This window comes from Lycorma delicatula, chromosome 7, assembly GCF_047948215.1.
Source record: "Lycorma delicatula isolate Av1 chromosome 7, ASM4794821v1, whole genome shotgun sequence".
NCBI classification, from domain to species: domain Eukaryota; kingdom Metazoa; phylum Arthropoda; class Insecta; order Hemiptera; family Fulgoridae; genus Lycorma; species Lycorma delicatula.
In genome coordinates this window covers 88,279,376-88,293,295 of record NC_134461.1, presented here as the reverse complement: position 1 = coordinate 88,293,295, position 13,920 = coordinate 88,279,376, and the positions used below count along the sequence as shown (strand labels likewise).

The window sequence follows — 13,920 nt, the reverse complement described above, 5'->3', positions numbered from 1 at the left end:
AACAGTGAGTTATAATAACGGATGGATTTTAATTGAGAGCCCTGGCAGCAGTCTTTCCCTGAAAAATGAAGATTGTTGAGATATGAAGTAATAGAAATGAAAATATCATGGGCTGTGGTTGTTGTCTTCAGTAGTTTATAGAAAAGAAACTGCTCACTGATGTCTTTATTTTCAATGTATCTGATAAACCCAAGGAGTTGCTGTTGTCATCACTATCAGTATTCTCATCTACTTGCAAAAGCAAATTTTTTATGAGATTTTATTTTTTCCACAACTTGTTTGTTAGTTTATATTGAAAGACATTTCAGATGATCTGCAGCTGATTGTATTATTGGAGAGAGGAACATTTGAAACTTGATCAGCTGCTCCTTGGTCAAGTATTATTTTAGTTACAATTTTACATGCAGGGCCAATGATTTACTCTTCTAGAGTATAAAGGTTTCTTTTTTATCAATTCTACTACTTCAAATGATGCTTCAAGAGCAGTGGCAGCTATGGTTACCATCTTAACAATTTGTTGAGCTGTTTTCTTCTCACTTTCTAGTACATGTGAAAAATATGACAAACCTTTATGTGACACTATGATGCTTTTTGTAAGATGGTGATTCAGTTTGCTAGGACCATGACCTACCTGGTTGCTGTTTCCCCACAAACTACACACACACAGGGAGAGTGTTTTCCTAGTTCTTATTACACAAAAATACATTCTCTAAGTAACTGTCCAGGTATGTTTTTCTTTTGTCTTCATTTCTGTCATTATGTTTTGAAATTGATGGTCTGAGAGAAACTGGTAAGGTTCAGCCTAAAGCAAGCAGTAGGAGCCGATTGTTCACTTTGTCCTGGAGTTGAACTTATCCGTAGCAAAACACTGTGAATCGGCGCTATGAAAAGTAAACTAAGAGTGGCAGGAGAACTTGTTTGCATTTATATGCTCTGTCAAAGTCTCAGGAATGTTTGTGAGGAACCGAGTGTACCGAATCAAATCTCGAATATGTTTGCAAGGGATTGTCTGTAATGTCATCTGCCAGATGCAAGTATAATTAATTCATTGAAACAAACTGATCAGTGTCACCATTTGTCGTGCATGAAAATAATTAATTCAATTTCATTTATTTTAAGTTGACAGTAATTTTTATTTTATTTATCTCGTCACAGCACACCAGTTGGGAAACACTGAACTATATTATTAATTTATATTGTTTCATAGGATGTTGCCACAAACACTATCAGTAATTAATTTACTTGCTGTTTTTGCTTCAAAGAAAGAAAATACCAGCTAACCAATTTTTGTTGACCATAATACACTTTACTCAAATTTTATATAAAAATTGATCTTTCCTGATTGTGCACCAATAAAGGATCACATGACCTTTCAGTGGGGATTCCTTTCACATACATTACATAATACACACTACCGATTCCACAATGCTAATCTTATCTGTAAAATATTTTTTAAAAACTACACTTGTTTTCTTTACTGTGTATAATAATACTGTCCAGTATTATTTTTTATTGGTATATGATAATCTACATAAATTATTTTTTTTGTTCTCTTTGATATTAGAAGACAGTTTCTTCAACAAAATATTTAGCTTAGGAGGGAACTAGTTAGTAGTGGTGGTCTCTTTCCCATAAAAAAGGATGGTGCTTGGGTTTGTTTGCTTGTCCTACGTGCTCACATTTTTATTTTAGCTGCTATTGGTGCAGAGCAGACTAATGGTGGTGCACGGCGACTCTTCTCTGCTGGAAGCAGTCCATTACAAATTAATTTACAGGTTATTTTTTATTTAATTTTTAAGCGTAGATTGTTTTTATTTATATTTTATATTTGTTGATTTATTTATTTATTATTGTTTATTAATTTTATTAATAAAAGAAAGGAATTGTTTGTTAATACTTAAAAGTAAAAAAAAAAGGATTCTTTATTTAGTGGGAAAGAGTTGTTTGCGTGCAACTGGCCAGCGCATCATGTGGTCCACTCTGCACCAATAGCGCAGCAGCTGGACTGGCTACTAACACAAAGACACACAAGACTAAAACGATGAAGACAGCGTTCCCAAGCCAACTCTTTCTTATCAATATGGCTAACCCAAAACTATATTTCTATTAAACACATTTAAATTCAATATCTACTCACTCCATAAGCCTATTTTAAAAATAAAAACACCAAAATGTTCAGAAAAACATTCTCTACACACTAATATTTCTTTTCGTAAATTATTTCTGTAAAATACTTAATATTCTGACAAACATGAGAATACAAACATGTTGAGGGTCCAGGAGGCAATTGCCCCCTCGACTGCTAGACGGTCGAATGAGTGAAGCAAGCCCTGATGTAAATGCTTAATAAAAATCACCTAGCTTCTTAATGTGATCTTATTAATAAGTAGTGATGTTGACTTTCACAAAAAGAGAGGTTCAGCATTCAAAATATAGAAATAGTCATGATTGTTGTTATTTTAATTACAGAGGTAAAAGTTTCAAAAACTTATTTTTTTGCTTTAAATAAACTAATTTATTATTAATGAATGCACTGGTATCTTTTAGTTTTGCATGAAAAATTAAATCTCAGTGAAACTAAATACATATTAATGATGACTACATGCAATGAAATTGCAAATGTTAAATTTAATTGTATAAGTTTCCTTCAATAAATCTTGTGTACGTATTAACTCATTAAATAATAAGATCTTAGACTTTGTTCAGCATAATATAACAAATAATGAATTATTTGAAAATTCATAAATGAATAATGTTCTTTGATACCCCCATTTATATTAAATTTACGCTATTAAAATGATAATTTTAACACTTTGTTTTACTGAAACAAGTTTATTTTTACGAATGAGGAATACATCTGTACAATAATACAATGTTTTTTGTGTTTGTATTTGATGGATTTTTTTTTTAAGTTAAGTTTTATAATATAGCTGGCCACACACTGTGAACTCATTGTTTGTGAACAGTTTTTGGTTAATACTGAAGACTTGCATTATGAGGAACCTTAAATTTTAAGCAATTTTTTTTTAAGATTAGTAAATCAAAGTAGCTGTTAATTAAATGTAAATTTCCTTTGTTATTAATTCATTTTGCATTTTGATCATTTGAGTTTAACAGAACCATCTCAGAATTAATTGAAAATTAAATGAAACCATCAAATAGTCATGTATGTAGTAATCATAACATAACTAATATACAATTTGAAATCACTACTTTATATACTTCTTACTGAAGAATAGCTCCAATCCTGTCAACTTACTCAACAATGTAATTTATTATTTACTTATTGTCTTGATTATTTAGTGAAAATATGAATTCTTAATTTTATCCTATTAAAAAAGTAGAATTAATGTACAGATTTATTTTTTTACTTTAAAAATAAAAAAGATATTGCAGATCTTTTATATATTTTTTTCATAAAATATATTATGTACTCAAAACATTATAGTGCATAATCTATTATTTTAATAATTTACTATTATTAATAGGAAAAATGAAGTTGTAATAATATTTTAGTGTGTATTATTTTATTGTAATTTTAATTTTATGTGAATATATAAATGTAGCTTTCTTCTTACTTCATTTTCATGTTGATATTGTAAGAAATTAAAAAATGTATATTTTATTAATAAATATAAATTTATTTTTATCCTAAGTATGAATACCATGTATTGAAATAAACTTGTAATTATTTAGTTTATTGTACAACTTATTTTGTACTACTTTTAATATATTATCTTTCAGATATTTCTATAAATTCTATGACTGTTGATATTAAATTTGATATTGAATAATGTGTTAAATATTTCAAGTAAAATGAATGCTTATGTAAAGTACTTTAGCAATAATGTAAATTTATGTATCTATTTGTATATAGAAGTAACTTAGATCGTGTTAAAATTCCAGAATTTTGAGATTTATCTCGTCAGTATTTACTGTTATCTAAAATCTAATGTTCTCTTCATCCTTGTATCTCAAAATCCTACTTTATTTGAGGTAAACGATGAAACCAAGTACATGTTAGTATCTTTTCTTGCCATAATAATAATTTTCAGTATTTATTTTTTAATCTCTTTCTATCCGTTACAATTTATCACTAATTGGCAACTTAAAGGATTTTTATCATCTATATTTTATTATTTCAGTATTATAATAATTTATACTGTTTAATGTTGTCATAATGTCTTTTGATATACTAACCTTTTTACTTTTCAATTTTTATTTTTTTGTTTTTCTCTTTGTTACAGTACAAAAACAATTTTTATATAAACACTTCATTCCCTAGGATTTTTCCTTATTAATAAAATTCCCCGATTCAGATCACTATCAATTTATATTTAAATGTTGGAGGTTTTACAAACTCGATTGTACTAGGATTTTTGTTATATTTGTCAATAATATTTAACATTTATATTTATCCATATTGCTTACTATTTCCTTTTTTAAAAAAAAATATATATGACTTTTCCTATTTATTTTATATTATTTTATGTTTATTTATTTATTTATTACTGTATTGTTAGATATTAATTTTTTCTGTCAATTTTTCTTTCGCTCTGATATCATTTTGATTTACTTTTTATTCCTGCTATTGTAACATTTTTATATTTCTTTCTGTCTTGATCCATTTGCTTTACCATTTATAAAAATTGTTACTGTATTTTTAGTGCTTCATACCTGACCTGGTGTTAATGAAATTTTTCGTAGGAGGAATAAATGATCTTACAATTTATTTTTTCTATGAATGTTATTAATTTTATTATGGAATCATTTGTTAGTGGAAGCATTTTATTATTTACTGGCTTCTGTAATATTTTTGCAGTAAATAGGATATATTTCAGAGTAAATTTTTAAATAAAATCTTTGTAATTATTTTCTTATACAGTGATTTGAGTTATACAGATTAATTGAATCAAACTGATTTGAATGTGTAAAATTTAATTTGAATATGTAAGTAAAATTTAAAAAAATTTTTTTAATTGAAAAACCAATACATAATATATTCATGTAGTTGAAATTAACCTAATTCTAATTATAAATAAGTCTAAAAATATGACTATTATATTATATTATGATTATATTTATATAATCAAAATATGACTAAAATGATTACAAATATAACTTTATTTGTAAGATTTTTTCATCAGTCTTAATTAGGCCCATAAATAATCATATTATAATTTGATAATATGCTTTGATATTATATTTCCTATTTATATTTATGTAAAATTCTGCTTACAAACTGTAAAGAAGCTTTTGTTTTTTCATTGTTATTCAGATTGATTCAGATGTTTGTTAATCGTTAGTTTTTATTTACAAATAACATTGAACAGTTTTTTCAAAGTTTTAGGCAATTTATGTGAAACCCACAAAATTAACAAGTTTTCAATCCATTAAAACAGATTAAAAATAAAAAAATTATGTTTATCAACAAATTCACAATATTTTGTCATTGCTTTTAAATTATTGCAAAAAAACCTGTTGTACCTGGAGAAAACATTAACTGTTGAAATTGATGTCAGTAGTGTTGAAAAATAATTGAGAATACAATACTTTTTATTTCCTGATTCTTAATTTAATATGTAACCTACAGCAGTAATTTATGTAAAGTCCTTGCTAATCTATGCAGATGTGTGTACCAATCTTGAGTTTCTGGTGCAACATTTTTCAGATTGATTCACCCAAATTAGTTAACTAGAAGATATTTTTTAAAAATTAAGAGAAAAGTTTTTAAATTTACAAATATTTTTAAAAGATTATTAATCATAAAGGAAATAGATATGAGGCTGCCACGGTTTAAGGATATTTAAGATAATCAGTTGAAAAAAAAATAGTTTTTAAAATGCATGAGCTATTACAATTTCATTACAGCCATGGCTTCTTTTTATGAGCTTCTCAACTTGCTTTAAGCCACTCAGAAATTTTTAATCATTATGTGGCCATAAAATATAATTTAATTCTATGCGTCTTGCCCTGAATAATCAATCCCAATAGTACAATGTAAATAACTTTATTATTCAGACTAGTTGGCTAGTTGAGTATTACGTTATTAAAAGGAGAAAAATTTAGTTTTTTTTTTAGTTCTTCTCAAGATTCACACAATCATCCACAAAAATATTCTTTTCCTCTGTCATTTTCATAACTTAAACAATAGAAAAGTAAAAACTAATAACAAAAATGTATGGTAAAAGCATACAGGAAAAAATATATAGTTATTAAAAGAAAATCAATACTTAAACATAGAAATATAAACAAAAATGCCACAAAGTAAACCCAATACAGAAGAATGATGTAGGAAATTCACATACTATCAAGTGTTTCATAAAATAAGATTATACTAGTGATGATATTTCTTTGAATGAAAAACTCTAGAGGTAGATAGTAAACTTGTCATCATTACCAGCGATTGGATTAAGTGTGGATCATAAAATTCATTTTACTATTCCCATTAAGAGTTGTGATGGAAATAGCTTCTCTATTTAAATAGAATGTGTTCAACTTTATTTCTGTACTCTCATACATATCACATGAATAAATAATTTCCACATGGTAGTTTGGTAATCACATTAACTGATAACCCACATTATCACAGTAGCTTGGAAGATTAGTATTAATATCATTCAGTCTAGTCAGCAACGAATTAATGTTAATCCTGTTTGTGTTATCAGTTTATTTCATCATAATCTCTTTTAGTATGAATCTTCAGTAATTCTGATATTTTTCTGTAACGTGAGTCGGATGATTAAACACAAACTAACTACTATTTAAAATACTATATATATTGATTATTTTTTAATCAGTTAAAGATATATCATTAAATCTGTTAAAATTCAGAATTAATTATGTTCATGTTTAAATAATAATTTTTAAATGTATATAATATATATTTTATAAATATAAGATAAATCTGTTGAATATATTTCATTAGGAAAATTTCAGATTAAGAATTTAGATAAAAATAATTTTTGCTTTACAATAATTGAAATATGTAAATAATAGTGTTATGACATTAATAGAATATATATAATATCACTTAAATAATAATATTATTATGATGAATAATAATATTTATATTTTAATTAACTCATATATAATTACTAAGTTGATCTATTCATTGGTTCTATTTTTATAACATTCATTAGTCTTACAAAATTTTTTAGACAAGTTTGTTTTGTCCACTTTTTTTATGTTTCATAGTCATTAAATAACTGTTCAGCGCTTATTCAACTTCATAATTTTAGTAAATTATTAATATATTAAATTATTTCCAATTAGAAATATAAGGTGCTAGAGATTGACCAAATTGAAGGAATTAATAAATGTCATTTGTTCAATTTTAGATTGGTTACTGAATTACCCTAGAAAAGAATATATGAATAAATCTACAAAAAAAAAACATTTTTCTTAAAAAAAAAGTGGCTTTTTGGTAACAAAAAATAAATTATGAATTTATTAGAAATTTCTAATTTAATAGAAACAGATACGAAAACGTTTTTTTATTTAAAAATTTTACTGAATTTTTTTGTTTCAAATTTTCATTTGCTACTACATTTTCATACATTTAGAGTGCTTCCACGGTTTGATAAATTACATTTTTGAAAAAAGTACTTTATTATTTTGTTAGATATGTGATGAATATTTTACTACATATATTTACATAAGTGATAACTTTATTAAACCTACATTTCTAGCTCGGATTACTTTTTCCTAAATGATTTTTACATTGCTGGTTTGTTATCATTTTGTACATTTTTTTTTTTAATTTACACTAGCTTTCTTATGTTTAACCCATCTAAGGTGTGAAATGCAAGTGGCACTAGAGTTGCTTTCTTTGAAAATAATGTTAATTATACAGCCAGTACCTGTGTTAACACAGTGAAGGTTTCTGTTAAGTAACTGAATATGTAGGTGTAATGAAAAAATTATGACCTACAATTTACTTATGAAGAATTTACTTATTCTTCTACAGTGGTGAACAAATTAATTCAAGCATAGTATTTTAACAGAAAATTTTATTTCTAAAGAAAAAATGCTTAATAGTCAAACTTACTCAGATTTAATAGTTTGTGTCCTTTGTTTTTAATTGTCTCATTAAATCCTCTTTGGCATAGATTCCACTAAGGTAGAACAATGATTTTTTTATTTCTTCATCTGAAAACCAAACCTGTATCACTGAATAATAAAGTCATTTGTTCACTACTGTATATTGATTATGTCCCCTTCAAAGTAAAACACACCTTCTAAAGATAAAACACTTATGTCGGCATTTCTTCCAATCCTTGATGCATTTGTAATCTTTGCATTTTTAATCTGTAGGAACAAAAAAGGTCACTGGGTGCCGCTTCTGGAGGCTGCAGCATCATTTTTGGCTAAATAATCACAAATTAATAGTGAAGTGTGAGCTGGTCCATATTTGTAATTAAAATCAAAAGATTGTTTGCCCATGTTTGTCATCATTTTCTTTGGATTGTCTCCATTAAATGTAAAAATGGTAAATAGTACTGTTTGTCGACACACTATTAACAGTCACTATCTGAACTGTTTGTACCACTCGTAAAGCCTTGGTGTCAACATAACATCCTTGCCAGAATCCTGCTTTAACATTTCACTACTTCACCGTACTTAATTTAATACAGTTCTTTTGTTTAATCAGTTTCAAACAAAATAAATTACTACATACAATAAAGTATTTTTCCTAATTATTCATCTGCCAAATTTTAACTTCTTATCAATATGTCTGAAAATATTGATAGACATTGTAGTCAGTGCTTCAGTTACATGTTGAAGAAGATGAACACAAAGAAGATATACTATGCAGAATTAAAAAATTCTCATTAATTTTTTTTATTATGTCTATTATGTGCAATTCGGTGCGCTTGACAAACTGATGCACCCATTATTTAGCTTAAGGCAATGTGAAACCACTTTGTTCTTCTTTTCTTCCTTTTGTTTGCTTTACACAAAATGCTTATTATCCTTGAGATGATTATATGCCATTTATAGAAGTGACAGTAGTTTGTTATATCATGTGACTTCTAACCATCGTAACCAAAGTCAATTAGATAACATAATAACTGTTTTCTGGTTTAGTACTTTATTAACAAATTGAAATATATTTTTTTAAATTTTGAAATAAATTAAGTTGTCAAGTAAAAAGGGAAAATTTTTACTCTTTTGAATAATTATTGTTCAGAATTGCTACTGTTTGGTGGTTTTTATTATTTTTAAGCTGTCCATAGATATTCAATTGTTATGGAAAATTTTGTAAAAATACTGAAAATAAATCATAATTATTATGGTAAAAAATTTGGTAAGATTCTGAGCATCTGAAAAAGAAAGCTGGTACTTTGATTGAATCCCAAATGGTACGAGTTTAAAGTACTCAAAATGGAAAGCTGATTGTTTATCACAAAGACTTGATGAATGATTTTCACTCCACATTCTTGTATTTATAGAATAATGTTTTTTATGATGTGTGCCAGGTATTTTGTGAAAACCTATTATATAATATATATAATTAATTAAATTAATTATATATATATTTATTTATTTATTATATTAATATGTAATTAATTAAATTTCCTATTTATAGAAATTCTGTTCTCGAGTTAAAATTAGCAAAACGTGTGTGCGTGTGTGTGTGTGTGTGTGTTTTGAGTAAGATGAGTTAATGTGAAAGTATCTAATATTTTTTAAGCAGTACAAAAATTTATTGTGTTAATTAACTTAGTGAATAATATATAAAGAACCAAATAAATTTATTTTGCATTAATATTAAAAATATATATTTAAATATATAAATAGATTAATTTATATATTTGTACAAAGAATATTGATAATTATTTGTTCGTGTATGAGCTATTATGATTATAGTTTGTTTATATATATATATATATAACCTATTACATGTAATAAATATTGTACATTTATAATAAAAAATTAATTTCAACATACTATGCATAAATTTTTATTTTTACCTTTTATTTTTTTCTTAATTCCAGGATCATACCACCACCAGATAGTAGCACTTCTACTGTTATAAGTAAACAAAATGATCAAAGTGAATTAAACTCAAAATCTAATAAAGGTAATAAAAAATATGAAGAAATTTTTGTTTCAAGTGATAATGAAAATTATTCTGATGATATTGATGATGATGACAATAATGATGAAATAATATCACCAGTTTCTAAAAGTTCTGGATCAATTTATTGTGAAAAAATTTTAGTGAAAGATTGTGGTTCTAAAGCTAGAAAAATGTTAACATTTGATGATGATTGTAATGTTGAATCTAAAAATAAAAAACAAATAAAAATGAGTACAGATTTGGATTCTAACTCTAGTTTATTGTGTAGTAAAATTGAGTCACCTGTATTAACTGTTAATATTTGTAAAAGTCAGAAAACATCACCGACATCGCAGAATAGTGATGATACAGTTATTACAATGTTTTCTAATGATTTAACTCAGAAGTTATCTGACGATAGTAGTACTCATAAAAATGATGAAGATAATGGAATATTAAGTTTTTATGATAAAAGTGTTTATTTTGGTGAAGATTTAAATAATAGCAGTGATAGTGATGATTCAAAATCTATTATTAATTTTGAACGATATTCTAGTAGTAGTGAAAATGATAATGTGGATGAAACAGCTATTTATAATGAAGATGGTGGTCCAGTTTATAAATCAAAAGAAAAATCTACTTTGAGTGATACAATATCACTTGAAACATATTCTAATAGTGATTGTGATGATAAAGATATTAGTAAAATTAATATAATTGAAAGTGATAATTATACAGTTTTTGTTCCAGAATTAAAACCACCAACATTCGATGATGTTATTAAAAACATTTCAAAATATAATCTTCCAGAAGTTAAAGTACAGGAACCATTTTTTAGTAATCCAGAAGATGTAGCAAATGGTGTTGAAGTAGGTGGTGTTAAAATTAAAATAAATAGTAATTGTATCGATAATTTAGAAGAATATAAAGGATCATTTGATAAAGGTACTCATTTGAATACATTTGATGATGATGATACTGTAATAGCTCCATTTAGAAAACCACCTTCATATGAAGAAGCTAAAAAATGGTTAAAAGTTAAAAGTAATTTTGATAAAAAAAATATTTTGAAGACATGTGCAGAAGAAAATGTATTAAAGGATATTAAATCACAGATTCCTAATAAAAATTCATCCGGTATTAACAGCCAGAATGCTGATCCAGTATCCCCATCCACTAGTGAAATAAATAATATAATACTAAGTGAATCAATAAATCTTCAGCATAGTACACCCATCAGACTAGATGATAAAAAAGTTTTATCTTTACCAATTATCAGTCCATCATTTACACCTGTTACATCAAAAAATAGAATGAAAAATATATTTAACAGAAAGAGATTATCTAAAAATTTTAATTATTATTCATCTACAATGCCGTTAATAAATGAAGAATCAATTTCTAATGCACGATTTAATGAAAATGAAAAAATGACTTTGAAAGATTCACAGGTATTTTTTTTTTAATTTACAATTTAAAGTTGCTTTTATTAACATTAACACTTGTCTGTTATTGATTAGTTTTTCATATTATGGAATGTCACAAGTCAGTCGATTTATTATGTAATATGAGGCCTGTTAAAAAAATAATCAAACTCTTTTACAAATTTTTTTTGCATAACCAACTATGTAACCACATGTTGATATCTTGTTTAGTTTTCATGTTATTTGAGTGCAGCATGTTTAAGTGTTAATAACGATTTTTTGATGATGAAACTCTTGTTTCAATGTCGTCGCTATAAACCCAGCTTTCGTCTCCTGTTACAATACTTTGTATGAATGTTTCATCATTATCTGCTTGTTCAAGGAGTTACCGGCAATTGTCCACTCGATGTTCTTTCTACTGTTCAGTCATTAAACAAGGAACAAATTTTCATGCATGTCCAGTTTTTCAGTCAAATGTTAATATATGATCTAGTTGAGATGCTAACCCTTTCTGCAAGTTCTTTGACAGTTAATCAGCGATTTGCATGCACCAGATCATTGATTTTCTGAACATGTGTATCAAAGGTCTTCTTGGTCGAGGGTCATCTTCATTTGACTAAAGACCACTTTTAAATCGTGAAAACCATTCGCAACATTACATATGACCCAGAGCATCATCTCCTTAAGCTTGTTTCAAAAATTTTTCCCAGTTTCATGCAAAATTTTACATTGTATCATTGCTCCTGAAAAACGCACATTACAAAAATCGCTACTAACACTTAAACATGTTGCACTCAAATAACAATAACACAAAAACTAAACAAGATATCAATAATCCAAGAAAATGTGGTTTTAAAGGAGGTTATGAGGAACAATGCTGCCAACTGCACGTCACTAAATATCTCCAGTGGTGCATAATTAAAAAGGTTCGGTTATTTTTTGAACAGACCTCATTATATATATATATATATATATATACACATAATCTTGAGTACTTGTAGGTTTAGTCTTGCAATGAAAATTGAGGAATTTTTAATTTAGGATATGCTTGAAATTGATGGCAGAGAATATTAAAATGCAAATTGTTAGCATCATTGTGAATTTGTTATTTAAAAAAGAAATATTAAATGATTAAACAAATGTGCATAGTACTTTGAGCATCAAACATTCTTTCGGTATTGCATATGGTGCTCATGAATTAGGCTATGATTCTCAGTATTCTTTTGCTGAGCTCTGACATTCATCTCATTGCGCACTGATAATTAGATCAATAATACATATTGCTGCGTATTTGCAAATATGCAGAAAAAATTATTCTGCTTAAAAAAAAAAATATAAACTCAATATGAATATATTGAGTTTATATTTTCTTTTACATATTGGTGTTATGGGTTTATCATGTTTTAAAAGTAAAAAATGTATAGATTGTTTTTGGAAAAATAAACCACATTTTATTGTATTGATCAACCAATTATAGAAATAATGTTGAAATGTTAAAATTGTATTATTACTTAAATTTTGTAATGAAAATAACAGTTGTTAACTAAAACATCTTGAATCAGCCATTGAAAATGAATTAATATAAATTGGTCATTTGTACATATTAACTCTGTATTAATATTCTATATAAAAACCTCACATGATTGAACAATATGAAAATCTAATAAATTCCATAAAAACAGATTATTCAAACACAAAGCAGTTCAAATGTATTATTTGATCTCCAGACTAAAGAGGTTTCCTTACCACTTCAAAATAGGCAACACCATTGAAAAATTGCCAAGTTCCCAAAAGATCTTTTCAAAGCACAATCCTCCATTTACAAAGGGTGTTAAGTATAGGTATTTATTAATTTTGTAACTTCTGTTGTGTTATATAATTGTATATTGTGTGGGTATATATGAAACATTTCTTTGAGTAGCATGTTAGTTATATACATATTACCTTTTATGTAAAAGGTTGATGGATCAAGAACAAGCTTACCAGTAGATGCTATGGGTTCTATTCTGTCTTCTGGTCACTATTCGAATTATTAAATTCGATTAATTTATTGAACTATTAATGAAAAAGTTATGTATATATCCATATTTAATTTTACGTAGCTTGCAATTTATTAATAAATAAATTGTCTAACATGTATTATAAAACAATTATTTTCACATAATAAATATTATTTAACGGTTACAATTCTTGTATTATTACTGATGGGAAAATTACCTTCATGAAAAAGGCACAGCCTGCACTATGGAAAAATTATGGTAGGAATTCTATGACAACAGATAACTGCATAGAAAATAAATACAACAAAGAATAATATATGAGGCTCGGCTGATAAATTTTGCATATATATGCGTAGCATGAGAATGAAAAGAGATATTATCCCTGTTTACACTGATATACTTTTCCCAACATGTGAAAGTTTCTGCATTC

At 26.4% G+C, this 13,920-nt stretch overlaps 1 protein-coding gene across 4 annotated transcripts in view; it reads left to right on the top strand.

Moving 5' to 3' along the window:
* Window positions 1-13,920, top strand: part of PolZ1 (DNA polymerase zeta catalytic subunit) — a 103,442-nt gene that overhangs the window by 43,423 nt on the left and 46,099 nt on the right. For all 4 annotated transcript variants that reach the window (XR_012757071.1, XR_012757072.1, XM_075370993.1 and 1 more), the window contains exon 13: window positions 10,002-11,517. Coding sequence is in view for 2 of the 4 variants with exons in the window: in XM_075370993.1 (XP_075227108.1) it covers window positions 10,002-11,517 (1,516 nt within the window). In the remaining 2 variants the exon portion in view is untranslated. The remainder of the gene's footprint in view (window positions 1-10,001; window positions 11,518-13,920) is intronic.